At 28.0% G+C, this 27,294-nt stretch overlaps 1 protein-coding gene across 1 annotated transcript in view; it reads left to right on the top strand.

Moving 5' to 3' along the window:
- The window catches only part of LOC107443755 (A disintegrin and metalloproteinase with thrombospondin motifs 9), a 332,741-nt gene that overhangs the window by 85,052 nt on the left and 220,395 nt on the right, over positions 1-27,294 (top strand). Inside the window, exon 2 of the mRNA XM_087154967.1 lies at positions 11,751-12,052. Coding sequence (XP_087011093.1) covers positions 11,751-12,052 — 302 coding nt within the window. The remainder of the gene's footprint in view (positions 1-11,750; positions 12,053-27,294) is intronic.

Below are 27,294 nucleotides of genomic sequence, written 5' to 3'. Positions count from 1 at the left end.
AATACTTCAAACTGAAATAACAATTCTATTTTTAATTTAAACTTGATATTTCATAACAGTAATATTTGAAAAAAATTATATAATTCAATGCATGGCTATTTTAAACTGAGTAACACTTATTTATTTTTGATTGGCTCTTCGGCTTCTTTACCGTTTAATTTAATTGATACAATTTCCTTTAGGGGTCCTGACACCCAATTTCAAAGTCAGTCACGAAGAAATTATGAAGTCATTCTTCTTAAGATCCAGTTCATTACTCTTTCTTTCACACCCACGTTGGAGATTTCCTCATGGTTTCCATCCGTCGCATTCATGGGTGGCTCTAGTTGTTCAAAAACATTATTTACATGAACTAGCTTAATTATACACTAAAAACAATATAATATTATAGTAGTCATGAGAATAAAATACTCGGTGTCGATTTTGGGCGTGGTTTATTATTAATGGCTTATTTCCAACTTAGAATATGGGATAAGAAACCAGTCACACACCTAGGAGTTAATCACCCTTAACGGATGGGCGATATTCCGTTTCCGTTTTATTAAGTATTATTGAAGTCTCCCAACCGAAATTATCATACCAGACAAACATAAGCATTATGAACAATATTTTTTAATCATTAGTTTAGAAGTCAAAACCTTCAATTACTTTTAGGTATTCATGTAATCACAATCAAAGAGTACATTCTTGCTTTATAGAGATTTATGAGAGACTTCAGCAAAATCGAAATTCAGTACCACTCAGTATTGGGTCAAAGATTTTGTTAACTTTCGATTTAGTTATTCCCTTTCTTTCTTTCTTTTTTTTTTCTAACGGTAGGCACTTCTCGTTCTTTGCCTTGGAATATGCCTAAGTCATGGAAGTAAGCGATATTACCCACGCCTTACTGCCACAGACCAGTTTATAGGATGGACCACATTCACATCTCATAAAACAGAGGACAACACACGGAGAAAATTATCCACGCCTTGAGCGGCATTCGAACCCGCAACCATTGGCTTTGCGGTCAGACACGTTGATCGCTAACTTTGCAGGTTGGCACCAGTTATTGCTAGAATACTTGGTGCTTAAATACTGTCTAGATAGCAAAAATATTATTTGATTTTTCATTACATTTAGAAGGAGTATTTAATTAAATATTAAAATTAGCATGGCATTACATCTCCTGCTATATTTAGATTTAAATATTTTAATATTTTGGAGTTGTTTTAATAACAGCTCTTATAATTTGTTTGAGGCTACTAATTTGTCTGTCAACAAATATTTGTAACGTGAACAGACCCTTTTAGAAAAATCGTTTTGATATTGAACACTAATATCGGCATCATGAATCACAGTAACGTTCAAATTTATTGAAACTTTAATAAAATGTGAAATAGTTTCCTATTTTTATTCGAATTCAGCTGAAGCATCAAAGAACCAAGTTAAAAAAATGGTTTAATTTGCCTTAAAATGTGATTCAAATTAACGCCATATTAATTAAACTCGCTTTAATAATTCTAACAATGTATAATTTTTAAACATAATTTGAATTTTTAATTTAACATGTACACTGTAAAAAATTCTGGATCTAATTACGGTTAAAAGTACTGGTACTTATTACCGAAAACTTCATTTTTACATGAACATGGAACATGTTACGGAAAAAAGCTTATATATTGTATACAGTAATATTCACTGAATCAATCTAATTAATTAATTACAGAAAAAATCACGGTATGATATTTTACGTTAAAAAGGAATTATAAAGTGAAAATGGATTTTAAGGAAGATGCACCCAAAAGAACCGGTACTTTATGCCGCAATTTGGTCCGGAATGTTTTACTCTGTAGTTTCGCAAAAACAACAAGTTGATTTTATTAGTTCCTTATAAAACTTCCTAAAAATACTTATTTAAGAATCTCGAATTCGTTCCGTTGTTTGTTCAGCGAAGTAAAATATTTAAAGAATTTTGTCGAAGCTAATTTATGAAATTGATTCATCAAGCTCTGTCAAGTTTTTTACTCACTTTTAAGTAGGAGAAATTCTTCCAGTTAAAATACCTCGAAGGAATCTTTTAGTCTGAGTTTCATCTTAAGTTTTTTGGCTTAATGACTTGTTTAAGATCTAAAAAGTAGAATACAACATGACATTTTTTATTCTTCGAAATAGGTCACATTCAGCGAAAGTAGTGTTTCATGTTTCTTCATTAGTTGTAGAAGAATACAAAGTATTTAAGTTTAATGGTCCATAAGATGAATCCCTGAAGCGAAATATTTATTCATTTCAACATAAGAATCTCAGTTTTTTCTGCTCTGGAATACGCATCGTTCAAGGTACATCGTGAAACAAACAGAAAAAATATAGAAAAGCAAATTTTATAATTAAATTTTATGACACAAAAAATAAAAATAAAAGTCTCATATAAGAGGTGAAAAACAGGCACTCAGATTAGTTTTGACAACACCACTTACTCATAGATAATAGTATCATACAAGTCAGTATTGTGCTGATTGGTTAGGCAACCTCAATACGGATTTCTTTTATTGCACGCTATTTCCAATAAACATTTCTTAAGGTTTAAAGGAACAATTAAAAAACCATAAAGATTGCGAAGCCTAATCAATAGATTATATTCCCTTTGTATTATATTTTAGACAAATTTGATAAAGTTTTAAAACAAAAAACAGTAATAAAATGAAAGAAAAACTATTCCTCTATTTTCCATTCATTATAAGTGTAGAGCATAACATGTCAATAAAAATCACTGATGTAATAATAAAATAGAGAAATGTAATGATTTTCAATAGTCAGATAAAAAAAGAAATAAGAAACTAAAACTTTATTATTAAATGTTTTAGTGCTATTACTGTTATGGTGTATCTGATGTAAGATAAAAGTTTTTGCGCTATAACATACGAAAGTGTGATAAAAATATAGACTGCTTAATTCTGAAGTTGAAAATAGTTTTGAACAAAATTATTATAATTTGTTTTTCATCATGCAAATGTTTGAGCAAGACTTTTAAGGTATGAGGTGCGAATGTTTCAGAAAAATATAAAACACAAAAATGACATCTGCTATTTTTTGTTCAGTTTTCGCAAAAGCATTTGTGAATTTTGTAAGAAATTAACGTGAAAAAAAGCTTTACACAAATAGGATATTTAAATGTAGTTTTACTCAAATACACGATCATAAATTCGGTTAATGCGAGAAAAAAATCATAAATCACTACTCACTCATTATTGTAAGTAAATCACTACTTACTCATTAATGATTGACCGCGACGGAAAAAATAGAACCATGTGTTTAATTTAGAATTAAGATATTTACTGACATCTTAGGTACTATATTTCTTCTGGATTTCTAATAATAACGATCGTTAAAAGATAATTTCTGGAATTTCACGATAGTTTATAAAATGATTGAAACTATAAACGCATTTTATAAAAATTCCTAGAATGATACATTTTTATTAGTATTTTTTGTTGCAAAAAATTTTTCGATTTGTATTTCACTGCAATCGATATTTGCTTATTGTAACAAGCTAAACTCTTCTACTTGATTTACACGAACAATTTATAACAATTAAATCTCTAACTGAGCATTAATAGTATATCGTATAAAGCAAATAAATGTATAAAGAAAATACTTGCAGGACATTTATAGATAATGTGGAAATTGAGTATGAATTTGAAGCTATGCAAATAATATCAAAATTTGTTTTTACTTTTATGTGCTAAATTTTTTAACGTCTGATAGTAGTTATTAGGGTGAATCATCTGTTAAATACTCAAAAATAATATTTTAACATTAAAAAGCACAAATTGCACTAATATAGTATTAGTTTTATGCATTTTGGGCATGCATTAGCTTTTCCAAAAATTGAAATATTTTGATTTACTATTTACCGAAAAAATGACTATGTTACATTGAAAAAAAAGTATTAAAAAAACAAAACAAACGATAAAACAACCAGAAAATGGTAAAGCATTTTAGCTTGTTTCTAGCTCTACGGGAAGCTCAGTAAAGTTAAAAAGCTCTGTAATTTTTTGGAAATGATTTTGGTGAAATTAACAGTATTCTACATGCTTCTATATGTTTTTATATTTCGGATAAAATTTGATAAATGTGGCAAATTCCGTAGTTTTATCATGATACCATAGAACATGACATAAAAAAATTTATTCGGTTATATTTACTTTTCAGTTTTGTATTTTTTACTGAACGTGTGGTAATAAGAGCTATAATTTGTAAAACCAGATTTTCCTGTAAGCAGTTACCATATGAATGTAAAAATTACCAAATTAGTGGTTTAAATACCGTATATTTTGGTTTTATTAACCAGAATTATGTTTTATTTTAACCAGGAATGTCATTACCCTACAATATGATAATTTTACCAGCATTTTTATTTACATTTATCAGTGTAGGATTAAGTATATAAACATTATAAGGTATATAAAATAATTTTATTAGGCTATATTTTCCTGCTTCACGCTTTAGTAACTACAAACAGGATTTCACCTACCACATTTTAGCAATGTAACTTTAGTAGACACGTTAATTTGTATTAATTGAAACCATAATCGTAACTCTTATTCATCACTTCTGTCATTGAAATGTTGTTTAAAAGCAACTGTCAAAAATGCTTACACGATTTAAAGAGGTATGTATAAAAACAACTGAAAATTTATAACGAACATGGTTCAATTATTTCAGTTCCGAGCAATTGAAGAAAGTCAATTGTTCTGCGGCAAAGTTAACAGAGAACATATATCAGTTTATATTTCAATAAAGAATGTATAGAAGACGATATTTACAATGCAATAGTACTAAAAATAATGCTCGTGTATGTTTGTTTTTCCAATAAATAAATGATTTTTGTTGTCAAATATTGCGATTTTCAAGCTTACTCTATTATTGAAAAGAAGCCGACCATAACATGAACTCGATCTTCAATGCAGTGTAAATATTTTACAGTTTATTTACTAGCATCTGCGAAGCTTTTCATGCTTTATAATTCCTATTTTCTTACTCAGAAAGACTGTTTGAAATCCTTTTGTTTAAGTAGACGTCCCCATTATTTTGGTTGTTTTACAAGCTATTATCAGTTCTGTCTATGTATTGCAAACGGCTATATATTTTCTCGTAAATTTAAAATATATTTTATAAACTATATTTATGTATTTATTGAGTTAATGAGGCTTTAGGTACACAGGCTGAATCAAAGGTCACCTTAAATTTCAGTAAAAATAAAATCACTAAATAGCAGAAGTTTTTGAGGAAAATTTTGTATTCTTAGCAGCACAATTAGTGATAGTTATTATATTTTTATTAAATGGATTCAAGTTTTTTACGAAGTTAAAATTTTATTTCATGTCTTAAAATGCAAGCTTTGCTTTTATTCAATGAGTTGTGATGGAATATAAAGCCGTTAAATGCAAAAAAAGAAAAAAATGTGTTTTTGAATAACACTCAGCGTTTGATTTGATTTGACAATCTGTTGACATTGATCGTATGAGTAGCTAATAGTTTTAAAGCAATAAATACTAATTTGTGTAGTTTCATTACCTTCGTTTTAGGATTGGTTTAATTACAATTTGATAACAACAATAAATTTGTTTTTGGTCGGAGACATTTTGAATGAATAATTTTTTCCAAAAATATATTTATATGTAACCATTTTTCTAAAGCTTACGCCGTACTGAATTGTTTGCATATATGTGGAGAAGATTGTCTATGATTTTTATATTATTTTTCCATCAATCTAAGAAAGAACTGGTTTATAAGTACTTATTTTAAACACTCCACATACAACAACCTGAAGCTTAATGAACTACATAGTTGTATTTATCATTTTTTTTAGTTTTCAAATAAATCTCTTGCGGAAAAGTTGAAATTATTTTAATTTTTTATTCAATGAATCTCTATAATCTGTATCAGAAAAATATGTAGTGTAGCTCTTCAAAGAAAAAAATCTTTTTTTTTTTTCATTTAAAACTAAGATATAATATTTTACCTTTGCAATGAAAAACTTTTATTTCAATTGAGCCAGTAAACTGAGCCATTGAAAAATAAGGAAATTATTTGTCAAATTATTATTTCTCATTTTTTTGAAAAAGCATTCTTTTACAATAATTAATGAGGCAACAAAAATTATATTTTATTTCTAATACTAAAACTGTCTACATATGCGCAAACAGCTTAAGAATTTTTCAAACTTTTATAAATTTTATCATACTTTTTAATATTATACTTTAATGTCATCTAAATTTTAAAAATGCTGACAAATCTTTAATGAATTGATTAAGGAAGCTCTAAAATGTTCTTAAAGTATAACTTTTTTTATGCAAAAGTTTGCAAGTTTCACGTTAAATTTATAATATTAAAACAGGTGATCATTGGTTTCTCTTCTGATCCCTTCTTAAAAACTCCTGTTTATATAATTAGTTTCAAATGAATTTTGATAATATTTTTTCAGATTAAATATTCAAATATTTTGCTATCTTTTCAGTGGTATTTTTAATAAAAAACTGCGAGATATTTCGAATTTTGAAAAACAGAATTTCTTTTTTAAATTTAAATTTGTTATTGTGTAGATTTGTTTATCTCGGACATGTGATAAAACAACAAACTTTCTTCTTTTAAAAATTCTGTATTCCTTTTTTATCCTTCTGAGAAGTATTACATTAACAAATGTTTAACTTTCGAAACTATTAAAGATTACATTAACCTTAATTGGTGTATATGTATAATTATCATGAATTATCTATTATTTCAATTCAGGTGCACACAAATTAAATGATGCTAATCGCAGATGTATTTCTTAAAAACTTCTTCTAATTCAGCTCAATTTAATAACCTGTTTTTTTAGTTAGCGAGAAAGCTTTTTTTTTGAAAAATGAAAGAAAATATTTTTAAAGAACTCTAACGAAGAAGAAAGTTCAAGGAATCAGAGCATATACAGGGGTCAATTTCACTAAATGAGATTATAATTGATGTTACTGGTTCCTAATGATATTCAGTTTTTTTCAAAGCAAATAGTTTCCATTCATATTTTGTTTTTCAATTAGCATTGCTCAATTTATATTAAAAATTACTGCTGAACTACTAATTATTTAAACTGTTTGAAATCTATTTGACTCTTATTGCTCATTTGTAAGTTTTATTGTAAGGAGTTATAAAATCAACTGAAACTTCTATAAAACTTTTAATAAAATAATGCAGTACTTACTGTGTTGACACATCAGGAAAAAATCAAAAAGTACACTGAAAAAAAGAGTATGGCCAAAAATACCAGTACCCCATAGTGCCAGAAAAACTGTGAAATTACAGTTTTTCTGGCATTATGGTCGGTTATTTTTACCATAGCACTTTGATAAAATTAGCAATAAAACATTTTATAATATCATTTATTCAGTTAAACTTTTTCTTACAGTTTTATATTTCTTACTGAAATTGTGGTAATAAGAGCTAAAGTTTTGTGTACCAGAATTTCTGGTAAACCGTTACCATGTAAATGGTTTAAATACCAAATGAGTGGTTTAAATACCGTATATTTAGGTTTTATTAATGATAATTTTTTTTATCCGAAATGTAATTATTATACAAGACGGTGATTTATTTTTCTTTGTGTAGTAGCTTTAATTTTTTTCAAAACTACTGATTTTCTCTTTGTTAAAAAAAATTTTGCTTCGCTTTGAGTTTTGCACAAACATTCCCTCGATATTTTAGACCCTTGTTTAATTGATTTAAATAGGTAGATATGAAAAACATGAGACATTCATAATTATTTTCAATTTCGCTATCAATTTATGAAAAAATATACCGATGATGGTAATCATGTACTGAGGCTAATGGTAAAGTATAATCGCTAAGATAAATTATTTGAGAAATCTTTATGCAGAACGATTTGATGATACTTTCTGTAAAATACTTAAGTAGATGAAAGTAGATAATAGTGATGAAAAAAAAATTATAATTTGCTAAATAATTTTAAAGTGAAACTATTATCATGCTATCATACATCATTTTTTATTGTTAACTATAAGGATGTCAAAGTAAATATTATAAGCAAATAAAGTGCATTTAATGACCAAAATGACTTGAAATTTAAGTAAAAATGCTTCTAGTTAAATTATTGCTTTGTATATTAGTGAGACAGAATAAATTTGTCTTTAATCATGTTTTCGTGGGATTATTGAATTGCGAATTGTGTTGAATTTAAAAGCGTATAACGTATTTGAAAAATGAACTAAATATATGTAATTTGCTTTAAGAGAAAAGTTATCTTTACGATAATAATGTTTTTATGACAGTGGTTATGTTGATAGACTAAACATAATTTCCTCTCTCTTTCTCTTGATTTGATTTCTCTGATGTAAATATTTTCATATTTGTTTATCCGTTTTTGCGTCTATATTTGTATTCTTGTTTAAATATCTCTTTACCTCCCTGAGAGATAATTCTATATATTTATCTGTGGAAAATTTAAAATGAGTTATTTAAATAAACTGAAAGTTTTGTGCATTTTCTTGAAAGTTTTTTTTCACGTAATTGTGTTTCAATATAACTAAAATATAAATGTAAGCAATTTCAAACAACACATGACCTAACTTTGGCTTAAAATATTTTCCATATAATCTTCAATGATTTGGTAATGATATCATATAATACTTTATCATAATAATAACATAAAAAAAATTTGGTTGTTCTATCATGATACTTTAAAACATGGCATAATAACTATTTATTCGGTTAAATTTAAATTTCAGTTTTGCATTTTTACTAAATCTGAGTCAATAAGGACTATAATTTCGAAAATTAGAATTTCTGGTAAATCGCTACTACTTTAACGGAAAAATTACCAAGTGAATGATTTAAATTGCGCTTATTTTGGCTTTTATAACCAGTTTTTTTTCTTTCTTTTTTCTGTTTGTTAGAAATGTCATTACACTACAATACGGTAATTCTACCAGACTTTTCTCCGTGGGGTGTTAAATCTCATGACGGTTTTTTTGAAACTTTTTAATTTTTTAAAATTATTTGGCCGATTAAGAATGATCCTACTCCTCCAGGCCTCTATGAATGCATTGTCTTATAATGCTATTGATTCAAGTGGAATGCTGCTTTCTATAATTTGTTCAATTCCAAAACAAAAGAACTAAATAGTTAGCAAAAAAACGAAATTTAAGCACTTTTCCGATTTTCTTACGTATCATTGCCATAGGAAATAAAACCTATCTAATTTCTCTTGCTGTCTCTCATAAAGCTGAGGGGGAAAAAAAACTCGACACCGGTCGAATTCAGATGTCAAACTTTCGGGCCGACAGTGGTGACGCAAAGGTCGTTAGTCAAGGCCGACGCAGATGAACGCGCTAACAAAGACGTTTCACACGTCTTAGTGTGGAAGCAGTCTGAAGGAAGATAGGAAATTTATTAATCATGCGTTTCAAAAAAAAAAAAAGAGGAAAAGAAAAAGCTTCACTTACAGCGTGCGTCACATTTTCATTTACTAATATATAAATCTATTATTTTTATGTTCAAAATTATGATATGGAGAAGCAAAACACGGTGAAAATGTTTTATTAACCCTTATTATCGTGACAAAAATATTTCCGACAGGCTGAAAAATGTCATTCGCAGATTTCTTTTTCTTGTTCCAAAACATAACCCAAGGTTTTTCGTCATAATTAATATTCGCCATAAAGAACGATGCCAAGTGAAAAATGGCGAACGGAACAGTCAATTTGTTTTGAAGAATGGCATTTTGCTTTTTGATATGAATATTGTGGAAGCTGGTGTTACGCGATATAATAGAAAAGGATGTTTATGCAGTATTTGTAATGGAGCGAAAATCAAATAAACTGCGCTTATATTTTTTATAGATTTTTTTTATTGTCACATTTTTATGAAAGTGATATGCAAGTGTAAAATATAAATATTTTCATCACTAAACTGCGCTCTTTAATATTTATAAAGTGTAATTAAGGTGTTTCAATATAATTAAAAAAAGAGAATATTGTTATGAGTTATCTATTGAGGGTTAATTATGTTTTTAAAATACCTCTACTTACCATTAATTATTAAAATCAATGTAATTCCAGTACTGTTGTAGATTAAAAGTTTTCCTGATGTCCTCTTCAATTTTTTAACTTCTTTTTCAATTATTAATAATTTTTATTTTATTTTATAACCGTTGTTGCACAGCCGACCCAGTTTTGAGTTTACGACTATCAATGTTTAACTCTGTAACCTTGTAATTTTGAACTCAATACAGATGATAAAGGAACTCCTGGATAAAGTATTAGGAGAAATTTGTTTTCTTGGAGGACTTTTTGATGGATCTAGCCTACATTTGCGTTACATGGAGAGGAAAACCACGGAAACCTCCCACGATTAGCCTCACGGCAAAGGCACTCCAACCTATGATCCGTCTACCATTGAGGATATTTCACGTCAGCACTGCTGTCAGTGCGAAACGGGTGCGGAATTCGTATCCACCTGCCATCTGCTGCGATTTGAATCCGGGTTACCTCATAGGCGCGGAAACCTCCCACGATTAGCCTCACGGCAAGGGCACTCCAACCCATGATCCGTCTACCATTGAGGATATTTCACGTCAGCACTGCTGTCAGTGCGAGACGGGTGCGGAATTCGTATCCACCTGCCATCTGCTGGGATTCGAATCCGGGTAACCTCACTGGCAGACTAGTGCTCTATCCCTTGGGCCATCACGGCTCAATTATGAATAATTGGAAAAAAAATATATGCGTATATCTTTTCTATTATCAGGAAAGGAAAGAGATTCTTTTCCTGTAAATATTAACTTCGAAATGGCCCATCTGTTAACTATTGAAGATTACTATATGAAATTTTTACAGACTGTATAAAATTTAAAATAAGAAAAAAAAGAAAAAAACATCAGCGTAATAAACACAAATGAACAAATTTATGAAACAGATATCGCCTGATCACTACATCGCTTAAGTACTACATCGCTTAAATACTATCAAATAAAACAGGTGATCGTTTCAAAACTATATAAAAGTACCTTCATCAGTATCGAGAAGGCGAAGCACACTATACATAACTCTCCTCTTCACTACTTTTGTATAGTTTTGAAACGATCACCTGTTTTATTTCGTTCACTTGTACTCTTTACGTTGTTTTTTACCTTACCTTTTAGTACCTTAACTATCAGTACAACGATAATCTGAATGAGGTTGTTCGGATTTACACTAAGTTTGACTGCGTTGATAAGGTTTTGCGAAGTAAATGTATCAACATTAAAATATCGTAAAAAATGTTCAGCATTAGATTGCATATTAGAATATTTATTGGAAATGTGTAGCATTGTATCACCATTTGATAAACAATGAATCTTACGTGGGACTATTAGTTAAGATTACATTTGCTGTTTATTGAAGACTGAAAATATTGTTGAAACTACTATAAGTATCAGTATTTATGTAAAATAGAGCTTACTACATTGTTATTGCTTTCTTCTCCTGTTCATTCTAGGATGTCCAAACTCTTAATGTTGTAACAGGCATTTTGATATAGTTGGTAAAACGGTTCATAATAACGTTATTCCAAATGAAGTTTTTCCGTTGCATTTTATCAAGGCTTTATCGGGAAAAAAATTTATCATAATATTAAAAGTTGCCAATTATATATCTCATATTCAAATAAAGCACTTATTAAACTATAATAATTTTTTGATGTTTCCTTAATATCTAAATTTATGTTTTTTTTAATAATTTCAGGTGCTGCTCGCCAACAAAAAAGTGAAATTGTACAACTGAAGCAAGTAAAGAAATTGAATAGATTGGACAATTTAGGATTTTTATCTTATACATTTACAGCTTTCAATGAAACATTCAATATACGAGTTAATCCCGCCGAAGGCTTATTATCTCCTATTTTTAACATTATGACTGTAAATGAGGGAGAATTGAATTCTTCCTTAATAATTCGTAAACCTTCAAGCTTTAAAAACTGTTTTTATAAAGGATATGTATCCGGCGATCCAAGCTCATCAGTTATGTTAAGCTTATGCCATGGTGTGGTAAGTAATAAATTTCTGTTTTTTCAGTAAATTTTTAAATATTTATATAAAAATTGAGTGAATATATTCAAATATATTCAAGAAATCATTATTATTATAATCTTATTGTTAAAATTGTAAAACAAAATCTATAAAATGTAAGGTTTGCTTCATCCAAAAACCAAACAAGAAATATTGTAAAGGGACTACAATTCCTTCCGGGGTTTGGAAGGCTTACAGCAAGCAAAATATTACCAATACACCAACAAATTTTAATTTACCTGCTAAAGATCTGCTAAGGAAATTTACCTGGTAGAGAAATTAAAAAAAAAAACTTACTATGCTAACAAAATCAGTTTTTCGGGAATCTAGTTAAATTATTTATACATTTATAAGGACTTAAATTTAAAAATATTAAAAAAAAATTTTCGATGATAATATGGTAGATTTTATGAACATTTAAGCAAAAATGAATTTTTAAATATTCTGATAGTGTTATTTAATACAAGGAATATCATTTATTCATTTGAGAAACAGTTTCATTTCTTGTTTTTTGTTTCAATTCCTAATTTCTTATTAATTTAAAATAAAACTAAAATGCAATAATATGGATGAAAATATTTTTATCTAAATAGTTGTTGAACACACGCAGTGTCTCTTGAGCTCATTATTTTTCTTAAAGTATTTTAAATTCATGGAAACTAATTTAAAGTCTGAATTTCAGTTTCTTAAGGGGATTTGTTTTAAAATAATCATAAAGGACTTAGTCTGCGTAAAATATAATCCAATTTTGTTCAGGTTCGGTGCATTTCCCTGACCCTCGGATCCCCGACAAATTGATTGCCCTGCACCATTTGCCCTACAGGTTCGTTTACCCAACAGCTTATTTTTTTCGAAAAAACCCAGTAAAAATGTTTAAAAAAGCATGAAAAAATTAAGAAGAAAAAAACGAATTTAAAATAATTATGAAACAAAAATAATAAAAATAATAAAAAGAAACAAAGAGAATAAAAACAATAAAAACATTAATAAAAAAGAAAAAAAAGCAAGCACCTGAAAAAAAATAAAAAATAAAAATAAAAACCCTTTAATGCAAATCGGAGTTAACTATAATTTTGAAAGGCCCCAAGTCCTTTGCAAAGCAGAGAGAAAGGTTTACTAAATAAATTGTTGCTGCATTAACAGTCATTACTTACCATAAGTAACTCAATCTCATTAAAAAGGTTAAATGGTTGCCAACAGAGAAATATTATATTAATTTCCCTCACATGTCAGCCCTGTAGGGCAAACATACCTGTAATGTGAAAAATTCTGGAACGAATTACGGTAAGAAGTACCGGCACTCAGGGTGCAAGTACTTTTTATCGTAAAATCCATTTTTACACTAAAATTTTACAGAAGAAAAAATCTTATATAGAGTAATTTTTATAAACAGTAATATTTACTGCAAAATCACAGAATAACTGTAGTTAAAAAGCATTAAAGAGAAAATAAGGGCACAAAATTTTACGGCTAAAAAGGATTTTACGGTAAAATGAACGGAACGGGAATGAATGCCTTCAGGGTCCCAGCAGTTTTTGCCGTAGTTTGATCCGGAATATTTCACAGTGAGTCCGGAAAATAAAATGTCGGGAAAATGTACATGTCTGGAAAATAAATTGTTGGGCAAATTTAGTTCATATGTTGCGAAAATGAGTTGTCGGACAAACGAATCTGTCGGGCATCTAAGCTGGCGGGAAAACAGAATTTGGCATTTGAGTTATCGGGCAAAAACCGAGTGTCAGGCAAATGACCGGATCCATTTCATTTTCACTATGTGTCTTCGAAAATTTTATTTCTTTTTTATATTTTTTTTCTCATTTAAAATTGCGTATACATAATGCAGCATTATAAATGAATACCATTAAATAAGATTTTTATGACCTCCCAATAACCGCACGTGAACATTTTTATTCAACCTCTGATACCTTATTAACGTTTTATGATCTTTTAATGAATTGAATTCCTTAAGAAATCAAACTCTTACCTCATGATTTTCACAAACTTTTCCTTGTTTTTCAGATCATATTCAAACTTTGTGAAACAAGGATAAAAAAAATTAACGAAGCAATTCTGCAACTCTCAGGTGCACTATGCATGTCACCCTTGAAATAATGAGACTTATCAGGGGAATCGAAATATTTCGAAATTATTTGGAATCTTTCCTATTCAATTGCTCATACACCTGTGACGAGCTCCGATCCCCTAGAAGCAGGTGCAAATATAAATAGTCTAAATTTATTCGCATAATTTCAGCTTAAGATCGGAAATTTATTCGCAGATATGCACATAGTTTACGCCATAGGGTTGTCTCGATTTATTGAAATCTACTCATTATTCAAATTTGATGGAAATTTTGTTCTATAATCAAGGATTCACTAAATTAGAAGTAAATGAGGTTGAAACAAAACTTAACACTGATCTTGTTTTTTTGAAAGATTAATTTAATTTATAATATGAAGTAAAAAGAAATCTTATAAAACACCTGTTTAAACCATGCTTTAGCGAATGTATTATTAAGAAACAAAAATGATGATTCGAATTGTATTTGAATTATTAAATTACCTAGCTAAAAATGGCACTTTATGTGAAATTTTACGTTGAAGTTGCTTTGTCATCAATATATATTTAGAAGTTTAGTTTAAAATAAAGTTTGCTCCACTTTACAACCAAACTAACTTTTTAACTAATTTTTTTGTAGATAACTAGCTTTATGTATAATATTTTTCATTCAGTCAGATTGGATATAATTATAATTTTGTTTTAATAAAAATAATTTTAATGTTCTTTATCTATATCCAATTAAAGTCTTAATTCACATCCATCTACTGTTTTTATGTTAAAAATAATTTTAATATGATTAACACTTAGTTACGAAGCTTTCTTTTTTCTTGAGTTTAAAAGTTTTTTTTATTAGTTTGGAGGTAAAAATTTCTTAGAAAATATGTCACGGAACTAAATAAATTCACCTCATTTTACATTAAAATTGAAATTAGAAAATCATATTTTTTGACAGGTTTAAAAAAAAACATTTTATAGCAATAAAAATTAAAGTGAAATCAAATTTTCTAGAATTCTAATTTAAAATATGACTAGACATATAGCATTTGTAGTGTTACTGAAACGTTTTAAAGGTGAAGTTCATGTAAAAAATAGCATAATTTAAAAATGAATATAAACATTTGCACCATTCATATTATGTGTCTATTGTAGTTTACTGCACTAAACTACAGTTTCAATTATAATATATGGTAAAAATTTAAAATATGCTTCTTGTACAAAGTTGTTCTTTTCTTATATTAGGAAAAAGTTCTGTATAATAAATACAATTAGATGCCAACATAATTTACTGGGGAAATATAAAAATTTTCTAGTTTTAACTCTAATGACGTCCAAAACAGAGTATTTTTCTCTCATTTTTAATGCTTACACAAACACGTGTTATTATAAATAGAATATAAATTGCTTTTCTTTCCTGAGTTTTATTCTTAACAAGTCGTAAAGAATGTTTTTATTCTTAACGAGTCTTGAAGAAACTACTATTTTTACTCAAAACAATCATTAGGAAAACAATCAACTATATGACTTTTTGGATTATTACAAGAAAAGCTTTTTCTCTAATTTTTTTCCAAATGTTTTAATCAATAAAAAAATTACAGTAGCACAAATACTTCTTCTTGCCCTAAATAAATGATTCTTAATGAGTCCTAAAGAAACTGTATTTTTACTATTATTAATAAAAAAGTTGTGGGCTAAAACAAAAATTTATTGGAACTGCAATTTTTAAATTTTTTGGCTAATTTAACTGTAACAGAACAATTTTGATGCACTTGGACACAAAATTATTCTTTATATATTTATATATGAATAAAGAAAGTGTTATAAGATAAAATATAATAAGTTATTAATTCATAAGATCATAAGAGAACTAAAATTATCAGCTCAGCAGTACTTATTTTATTTCCTCTTAAAATATTTTTTTTCTATTCTTCCAGCTGTGACATTAATATGTGTACAATATTAAAAACTGAGCAATATACAAATAAAACGCAGAATAATGTTTAAGAAAATAAATATAATAAAAATTTGAACTTCTTTTGTTAATAATTTTATCTCATAAATGAAATTAATGACATGTAATTCCTGTATGGAAAAAAGCTATATTTTTTAATCGAAAAAACATTATCTACATTTGTATTTGAACCAAATAAAAATGGGAAAATGCAATTGAGTTATCGTAATATTTTTAAGATAATGAGCCGATTTCACCATAATAACTTTTTAACACTGAGAGAGTATTTTGCATTCGAAATCAACACCCTTTTGTGAAATAAAATCTTGCATTTACCATATCATTATAAAAACCATCGCGGTGTGACAATTACTTTTTAAACTACGAATCAGAAAACTTTGTTACTGTCGCCTCAAGCCACTTTCATTTTTCCTTGAATCGAATTTCTAATACAGAAAAGGGGAAAACTTTCAAAAACGATTTACATGAATCTCATTTCGATATCTTCAAAATTTTAACAATCTCTCATAACAGAATTTAGGATTTCTCCTTTTTCGAAGTATTCTTTGCACTAAGAGTCATTTTTTCTTGGTAATAATATGAAAGAACCCAAGGCGTGCCCAAGAACATCGAGATTGTTCTGTTGCTGTTAAATCAGCCAAAAAATTGCACTTCCAATACATTTTTACTTTGGTCCATCACATTTTTTTTATTTATAATAGAGGGACTGAGAAAAAATTACAGTTTCTTAAGGACTAGTTTAGAAACATTTATTTAGAATAAAAAGATGTAATGTATTTGCGCCATTGTAATTTCTTATTGACATTCAGAAAAAAGGTGCGAAAAAACTTTTAATATTATAATCCAAAATGCTATATTGTTGACTGTTTTCTCATATCGATACAAGGTACCATTTCCCAATTTTCCTTTTACTGTTTTTTTCTATTAAAGGTGTTATAGTACTTAAAGCGCAAAGTAAAGAAAGGATAGTAAATTTGTAAATAAGAAGTAAAATAATAAGTTTTTAGCTGTTTTACAAGAATGCTTGACTGGCAATCAATAATATATTTTCCGAAATTAGAAATTAAACACTTTTTTAAATTTAAATAATTTTACAAAAATACTCGACTTATAAATTCGTAACTCGTTATGTTTTTAAAGTGTTCAAAATCTTCGCATTTATTGACAGAAATGTTTTTTCTTAATGATTACAAGAATCACTGCTACATACTTGCGCGTTTATTTTTTTATAAATAAATCGGAACAGTTTTTAAACATTTGCAAAACTATAAAAAGAAAATCACGAAACATCAATAACACAGGTACGAAATGTAGAAATGTTCATAATTTTAAAACGCATATTCAATACACAGTTTACTTTAATGGAAAGATATCTTAGATAATGGATTTAAAGGTGCTTTGCAGTTAGAGTGGTGTTTTTACGTTTGAGTTTTATTATAAGCTATGGCGTTTTTGTAGACATGATGTTGAATGTTTAAATGAATCTTGTGTTACATTTGGGTACTGAAACCTTAAGATTTCTCTTTTTAAAAAAGCAATATAATGTAGAAAGTATAGCATGTAACATAATGTCAGATTTTAGAGGAATGCAGAAATGAGAGAAGAAAGTATCCTTTTTCTCTGTTTATTGTATATAGATAGTGTAGCTACATGGACAGCTCTCTCAGGGTGTTGTGCACTTAGGTACAGCTTTGTACAGAATATTTTTTATGCATGTTCGATGGCTTATACTTCGAAATTTCGAAATTTGCCCCAAAAAATGGTTAAATAACAATTTATTAAATTGCTATTTTACCATTTTCAAATAAAACAGTCAAATTACCATAAATAAAATGGTAATCAAACTGTTAGCTGTTAGAAAAACCATTTATAAACTGCGATTAACGACAATACGATGTGGCTAAACAACTAGAATTTTATCGCACCAACTGAAATCACCTAATGAAGCCACTTAGTGTCTTGTAATTGCGTGTATATTATATCCCAGAAGGCTAATCTGTCAGTTTTTTGACCGACAGAACTGGGATTCGAGTCCCAGTGTTAACACCACATTATTTCCCCTATTCAGTTCAACACATGAAGAGTTCTTGGTCTCTTGCACTCCCCAATTTGTACCCTGCACTCTCCAGTGCCAATTACCCAACGGAAAGCTTAGCTCATAAATTTCATTTTTATGGGTTTGAAACTATGTTAGTGAAAATGGTTAAAAAGCCCTATAGTGTTGTATTCGTGGTCTTATAACTATACAAATTGTAAACGGTTTCCAAAACGGAAAAATAAGAAATGTATTTTACCGTTAGGTTAATCGGATGGAAAACTGCTTCCGTTATTTTACCATCATTTTAGAATGAAAATTCTAACAGTGTATTAGACATCTAAATAGTAAAGCTCTATGAAATTTTTTTTTTTTGATATTCGCCTTAAAAATCTAGAAGAAAAATTAAATGAAAAATCATACTTCATTAAAAGAAATGAATAATAATATAGTAATAACACGTTAAAATAATTTTGCTGTTTAAATTAAGAATAAGTAAATAAATAAATAAAAATACTTAACTATATTTTTTCAAAATTTCACTATATAATCTGCATATAGAATGTAAATCAATGTATGCATGTCAACGATTAAGTAATTTTTTGTAAACACATTCACCCACATTAAAGGATAAATAATTAGAACCATTTTAGTTTTTTAATAACTCTAAGAGACGCTTAATAAAAAAATGATTGCATTATTCATATAAAAAAATAAAGGGCTCCAAGCAGACCATTGCCCACTGTGATACTTTTATTCTCAGTTAAGACTGATGAAAAAAGGAAATATCCTAAAATAATAGTTTCCGCGAGTGATGAATGATGCGTTTGCTGAATCATCTACCCAAATATGATTCGTAGCTCTGCGGGACACGAATTCATGGAATAAAGACAATTCTGACATTCTTAAAGAAAAGGAAAAATCCATTAAGAACAATGTTTCTTATTTTAGGACCGACATTTGATCCAAAGGTTCGAATTATAGAAACTTTTATGAAAGTTACAATTATTTTTATATTTTTTGTGTGAAAATGCAACAATAGATTCGCTGTAATTGAGGGAATTAAATATATTTTATCTTTCTTAATAATTTTCAATTAATTTTGTTGCTATTTGCTTCATAAAATAATTTAGGGGAGATTTTATACATAGTTAATAGTTTAAACTTGTTAGGTATTAAAATTATTTGAGTTGACTTTTGCATTTTTAAAACGAAAAAAAAAAATATTATGTAGCAAGAAAATTTCGCATGGAAAATTTATGAGAAAGATTATGGTTAATACTTCCTGAAAATAGTAAAATTTAACGTGTTTCTAGTCTTATAGGAACACCAAAAAGCACAGTAATTTTTACCGAAGCTCTTTCGTAAGGATTTTGGTAATTAACAATTAAGTATCGGGATAAATTTGGTAAGGGTAGTAAAATTTTGTAATTTTATCCTAATTTCCCAAAACGAGGCAAAAAAATCATTTATTCTGTAACGTTTACTTTTCAGTTTCGTATTTTTAACTAAAGGCGTAGTAATAAGAGCTATAATTTTGAAAACCAGAATTTCCGGTAAACCATTACAAGATAAATAGAAAAACTGTCAAATGAATGGTTTAAAAACCGTATACTTAGATTCTTAATACCAGAATTACCAGATATTTTGTTACCATACAGTACGATAATTTTGCCAGAATTTTTCTTCTCCTTGAGATTTTGAGGCAAGCTATAAACAAATTATGAACCAAAGGTTTGATTTACGCTGATTTTGTCTTCGTAACTTAATCATAACTTTTTTTATCAGTTTTGTCAATTTATTCTAGTTGAATAGAGAGCAAATAATCTCTTGCATGTCCAAAAAATAAGATTTGTATGTTTCATAATAAAGAAAGTAAATTTTTTGTTAGTTGCTAAAAATACATATAAATGACCGCTTTTTATAACAGTTAGTAAACCATTTTATTTATGTTTTTTAAATGACTCAAAAACGTATACTGAACTAACAACTAAATGCACTTTGAATAAATATAATTTTGTAAATTGAGCGCCATGTTTTATTCAGGAAATTAAATTTTGAAAATAAATAGTAAAATATAGAAAAAATATTCTAAGTATTGTTTCCATTTATATAAAATACAACATGTCTTACAATAATCGATCAGTATCGATTATCTGAAATGCATTCTTGACAAATAACGATTATCAATCGTTAAATGCAGTTTAAAATGGTTTGAAACTGAGTTTTTTAATTGACCAACAGAAGATAGTTTTACCTTGTGGTTTACTAATACAATAAGATGCAACCATATCATAATATATAAAATTAATGTACCATTTAAGTCTAATTATTAATCAGGCGGAAGTAAACCAATGTATTAATATATATTTGAGTACATTATTCAAACGTGTTTCCCAAGCGTGCTTAATGTTACAGACAACAGCTGCAAAATCCATTCATTTGTATTCACAAGTTGCCAATCATGTGTCAATATAATATCCTTTCTGCACGTTTATCATTTCGATAATTGGCGATGAAAATTAATGAAGGATTTTAGAATTCAGTTCTCCAATATTGGAGCGGCCTTGTATGGTTTCTAATAGGTTTCAGCAACAGTTTAAACTATTTTAGTCGAAATCATGTCGCGTATTTGAAACGCATGTCTTTAACAAACTTGAGATATATAGTAAGGAAAAAAAGCGGTAACAACCAGAAAAAAACCTTTAACTATACGGTCGTGTGTTGGCAATTAAAGAGACTACATTGATATAATCCGTCTCTTACTTAAATGCTTTTATAAAATTTAATAAAATTTTTTGAAGGAATAAAATTCAGTGCATTCGAAATTTAGGAAATAAAATAACTGTTTTTCCTTAAACGTGTTCAGTCGTATTTTCTTAGTTGATGATTCAGTTTAGACAAAGTTTTGTGCCTAGTTACAAGATTATCGTCTCCACTTTCGTTATTTCTGAGCATATATTTGAAGCAATAATTCCGAATCAAAATTATATTTATTCAAAAAAAAAAAACGTTTCTGTAATATTTTAAAGTTAATTATACATTCATATTTTAGTATAAATAAAATCGATTACATATATTAAAATATATAGCAATTAATTTTTATCAGATTTTAAAAATTATTTTATAAAATCTTAAGATGTAATATGTATATTTAAACAAACCGTTTTATTTTATTTAAAGTCCGGCTGAGCCAGTGCGCAAAAAATTAAATGAATCACCCTGAATAACTTTTGATCTAATGATCGGATCTTGGGGTTCTAGAACTCAATCTTAATGGTTTGAGAAGTTGACTTCAAGCATGCTAATTAATTAGTGAAGACGATATTTTAAGTTAAGAAATTAGACACAAAGCCGTACTTTCTTTGAAAAAAACATACCTTTTTCCAACACGTATTCGGATTTCTGATTCCCAAAATATAAGGCGTAGCCGTAATCTGGGAAATATGATTCAAGATCCCTTAATGTTAATTTTACTGTTAGTATATTTCGTCCTATCTCGAGAAACATTTAAACGAATTTAAAAACGTTTGCATACAATAATAAAATTCGTTTATTCAAAGATATTTCTATGCAAAGGATAACTTTTAGTAAATTATTATTGGGATTTATTATTTTAAAGAAGAAAATAATCGAAATTTGTGACTCTGGACTATTAGAAAGCGATACTTTCATTCACGCATAGATGGCAGCACTATAAAGCTGCTTAACACGGAAAAGTCTAATATTTCACATGATAGATGGTAAAACCAGATAAACTAAATAAACCACATTCATTTCACAAAACACAACTGAACCACAACCTAACTTCAATGACCACGGCCTAACAAAACATAATTTAATTCCTACAATGTCCAATTAATTTGCATTTTTATGGTTTTAAAATCATGCTAGCCGCAATTGCTTTAAAAACCGTAGACGTAAAAAAACTTCTTTACCATAAACCTTAGAGTTCATTGGATTGGCAGACTGCGGCTTTTTATTTTACCATAATTTTAAAAGGAAAGTTCTGACAGTGTATGGTCAACTTCTCAGAATATTGATGATCTTTAAATTTAAATGTTAATATGGTTCAACTCATTGGAAAGTTTCTAACAGCATTGTGTCTATTTAGGTACAACACTGTTTAGTTTCTTATTTAGGAAGAATTGTAAGGATTGGAATATTTTTGATTTTACCATAAAATGAAAAAAATTACCAATAAACTAACCTAAAACTATCACAACAATAATCTAGAATAATTCCTGTCATTCTACTTCAAAGAGCCGTTTACTGTATTCTCCCTGGTTGCAAATAGAGTAGCTTTAGAATGTGACTGGAACACAACATCGGTGAAAATCTGTGCAATGAATTTAAAGGGCCAGAGGACAAATCAAGATTATTCTCTAAACCGTAATATTAAAGGGATTAAAATGTTTAATGCGTTTAAATCCCCCTCATGCCTCTTATTTTTAAAATACGGCATATTAAATAACTGAAATAAATTAAGTAAGTAGATATATTTTTCATTTTAAGGATGAAAGTCTTATTTTCAATTAACTTTTGACTGAGGGCCTTGTTATTATTTATATTTGGTTTTAATATTTTCAGGTCTAGTTAATTTGAAAAATAACCAAATTTTTGTGTAAAGTAATTGTGATGAAATAATTTTATATAAAAATTTTTGCTATGAATGAACTATATAAATATATTTTTCTGAGTAAAAGTGATAAATTTCAATTTCAGTATGATTTTATTTCATTTTTTCTTTAATATTTTTTTCTTTAAAAATTTTTAATTAACGATTTTTGTGGTAATGTCTTTACTATGGTCTCATGTTTACAGTATGTTTCTTTTATAATTAATAGCTTTTGGATCAGGTTTTAGTTGAAAAATATTATCTTCTTTTTTATAAGTTATGAGTTTGTTTTAATGGTGTAACAAAAATTTGAGACTGACTATTTTTGAGTCATTTTTAAAGATCGCGTTGTGAGCAAGATATTTATCTTTAAATAACTTGTACAGGGTTTTTTGAAGAGGCTGGGATTACTGTATATATTTTGAATTCTTGGAAAAAAGATAAGAAAAGTACACACGCTGTAAGTCATATAATTTTACTTAAGCGAGTGAAAACGAAAAACGGTTTTTTAAACCATACTAATTGTAAACGGTTTCAAAACCGTAAATGTAAAAATGCTCTTTGCGGTAAACTTCACCTTTAAGTGGATGGACAGATTGATGCCGGTTATTTTGCCATAATTTTAGCAATAATCTTACAGTCAGTAAGTTATTCATTATTACTTTTTGGAAAATTTTGGTTTTGGTAAAATGAGGTGGTATAAATAATAATCAATGTTTTTGTAAATATGAAAAATACGAATTCTTACTCACACAAAAATTTAAAAACCAAAACAAATAAAAATAGCTACTGTATTCAATATTGCTTTTTAATGCAAAACTGAAAAAAAAACTTCTTTGAAACAAAATTTTAATGTCTATCTTTTATTTTAAAATATTTATGCTTGCAAAATATTGGCCTTCCATGAGAAAGCTAGTGTTTTAAATTCTGCATTTTTGTCTAAAAGAGACTTTAAAACCCCTTAATTAATATATATATATATATATATATATATATATATATATATTTGGATAGAAAATACTTTATTCGATTAGTATTAAATGTCTGCTTCCGTCTTAAAAGTTGTATGTTTCATATATAAAGCTTTCTTTTTTTGTATTTTTCTTTCCTTAGAATTGAGTAGAAAATTTTATTATTTATCTTACTACAAAAGCGAAATAAATTTTTTTTCTTACGTTTTTACTTTTATTTATAGCTTAAGAGAATAAAAAAAAACACTGAGAAAATATAAAGTGATAGAAATTGAGGAACCTATCATTTTTATATCAGTTGAAGAAATAATTCAATTTGACTTTTACTTAACTATTTCTTTTTAAAAGGAAAACCGTTTTCAAAAAAAAATATTTACATTTTATTTACTAAATGTTTTTAGAAAGTGGTGGGGCAGAATTTTCCTATTATTTATGTTATCGTGCAAATATTGCCGTCATGAGACGACAGGTTATTTCGAAACTGATATTTTGAAAATTCTGCTGCATTTTGTTGGAATTTTTATTCTAAAATTACGGGATGTCTACAGTCTGTCCATACACAATTAACCGACAATTAAAGCTCTTAACCGAAACTTCTTTTTAACTCTTATTTGATTGAAACCGTTTACAACTGGTATGTTTAGAAAACCGTGAATACAAAACTATGCTGCTTTATAATCATTTACTATAAGCATATAGCTTCAAAACTGTACAAATGAAAGTTTTACTAGACACTTGAGTTAGGTTACGCTAAACATTTTATTAGGTCAACGACATTGGAGTTAGGTTGTGGTTAAGTTGTGGTTCGTCAAGCGAAACATGGAATAGGAAAGTACCTTAAATAGTTTAACTAGCGGCTCTTTTGAATTGTGTGAGATGAGAAATGCTAGACTATTTGCTCTAAGGAGAACTGTTGGTATTGCTATCTATGAGTGAATAATATTTTTGTATTTTAATTGTCCATGATCACCAATTAGAGTAATATAGTATAGGGCAAACTCCCTATGTGTTGATGGAATTGAGGAAAAATAATGTCATGTTGACGTTGGGACTCGAACCCCCGTTCAGCCAGTCCTCTTAGCTAAAGTATTTACCCAGTTGTAAGAAACTAAGTGGCTTCATAACGTGTTCACCACCTAGTTATTACTACAATATTACTAGGCACCCGCTGTTGTGTTAGACATGCGATAATGGAAACAAAATATGAATTTGTAATATTTTCGCTTCCAGCTTTCGAAGAACGTGGCTTTGGGACTAATAGGCGCTGATAAAATTCTGGTTGTTTAACTGTATTATGTGAAAGCACATAGTAAGCAGTTTAAAGACAATATTTATCATTATTATTTTACTGCTTTGGTTGAATATGTTAAAATATCCATCGAATAAATTATTATTTTACCATTTTTCCGAGTTATTGCTGACAGTGCAATGAAATTTTAATTCATCCTAACATTTCAATAAAGTTAATAGAGAATAAGAAAATAATTAAAAAAGACAATTAATTTAAAAAATAAAAGTTATTGAAAAAACTAAAAGTTAAAAAAAATTGCTTTCTGCCTAAATAATGGTTTTTAGATATCATTACTATCTGAAAATATTCATCTTGATGGAAATATGTGAACTAGGAATTGGACTAAGTAGTATTTAGCAAAGGGGATATTTATATATTTACTCCAAAATTATAAGCTTTAATTATGAGAATTCTGACAGTAAAATAAGTGTATATTGGCAGGGCTATAAAAAGCCTGATTGTAATTAAATACTCAGCTTTTAAGTTAAAATAGTAGTACTTAATATAGTACTGATGAGTTACAGATAATTACATTACTTATAAATGTAAGAAAAAGAAGGGTAAAATCGTTTGTCTAGTTTGTCTAGGGTAAACCAACTAGTATAAAATATTCAGTATTGAGAATTATGACACTATATTGTTAATTAACGACAAGACAATTTCATTTCACCATTATGATTTGACTGGACAGAATATAAATTTTACATTATCAATTCTATCTGGGTCAACTATAAGGCTATGCTAGAGCTCTTAACATCCAAGAGAACTCTTGCTGAGTTCTGAGAGTAAATAAGAGTCATTATTTACCATTAAACACATAATATAGTTAGGAAGAGTCATTTTGTATTGATTCTAAAATCATTAAAATGTGATGAGGTGGAAAGAATGGAAAACAATTTTTATTGAGACAAAGAGCTTATTGGTCAAGCAAATTTTCGAGAATGATCTTGTGATATCTAAGATCAAAACAATCAGAAAGTAACTTTCATATGTGATGTTTCTCTCATGCCTTGCTGTAATTTTCTAATAAAACACCATGTAGTTAATGTACTTTTACCCGTATTAAAATTTGTGACAGTTAGTTTTCAAATTATAATTCTTATTACCACATATTGTGTAAACATTTCAAAACTGAAAAGTAGATTTAACCGAATAAATGGTTTTTATGCTGTGCTTTAAAGTATCATGATAAAATTACCAAATTTTACCACATTGACAAAAATTTATCAAATTTATAAAAACCATATTTAATTGTTAATTCTACCAAAGTATAAAGGTGTTTTTGGTGTTTCCATAGAGCAATAAATGCAGTAACTTTTACCATATTCTGATAGTTATGGCCAGACTTATTTTCTCAGTGCATTTATTAAATGTTTAATAAACTTGTGCGAAATTCTGTAAAAAATTAAAAAACCACTACCACTTTTGAATGTATATTTTCTTAATCATCCTAAATGCTGATTGAAATTTTTTCCTTGACATAAACTTGAAAATATTATGTTTTCAATACTCTTATAATTTGATTGAGTCATTTAAGAGTCATTTTAATTCTAGATATAAACTAAAGAGTTGAATGCTGTTTACTTGACATTAACAAATTGAGGGCATTATTTCTAACAGAGAAATACCTTATTTTAACTCAAAAACCTTATTTAAACTAAAAAAATGTCTTGCCTTTAAAATGAGTTGTTTGCAAATGTTGAATGTAAGGGAAATTAATTACGCTGAGAGCCAAATTACTACCCAGTAAGTCAGTTCGTAAATTTCAAAAGCTCTTAGAATACACATTGTAATGAAACGTCTCCGCATTTTCATTCTTTTAAATTATGTTAATAATTGTTTTTAATTTTTTATGAAAAGAACATAGTACAGAAGTATAAATGGATAATAAACTGTTTATTGGAGATAAAAATGAAATAAATTTTTCCATATTAAAGGAAGTGAAATCATAAATTAGTCGAAACACTTTGTTTTATGTTTTTCTTATGCAACCAATCAGTTTTTTTTCTCATAATGGTGCGTCAGGAGGTGTTGACATTGACACTGATTCTTCTTACGCCCTGCTTTATTACTATTCGGTAAAACGTATTTCAAAAGAGATTAAAATATAGCTTAATATGTTGTTATTTAATAGATTGGTGAACTGTTTTGAATTTGCAGTTTTTATGTGCCATAAACGTTTATAAACCACTCCTTATGTCTTCGGTTAGACTGAAATAAAACGAATAATACAAGTTTAAAAAACGTTTCGTTTTTATATAGCTATAAAATGAAGG

This window comes from Parasteatoda tepidariorum, chromosome 11, assembly GCF_982258835.1.
Source record: "Parasteatoda tepidariorum strain Cologne lab strain chromosome 11, Ptep-v5.0, whole genome shotgun sequence".
Lineage (NCBI taxonomy): Eukaryota > Metazoa > Arthropoda > Arachnida > Araneae > Theridiidae > Parasteatoda > Parasteatoda tepidariorum.
This window is presented reverse-complemented; position numbering and strand designations above follow the sequence as displayed.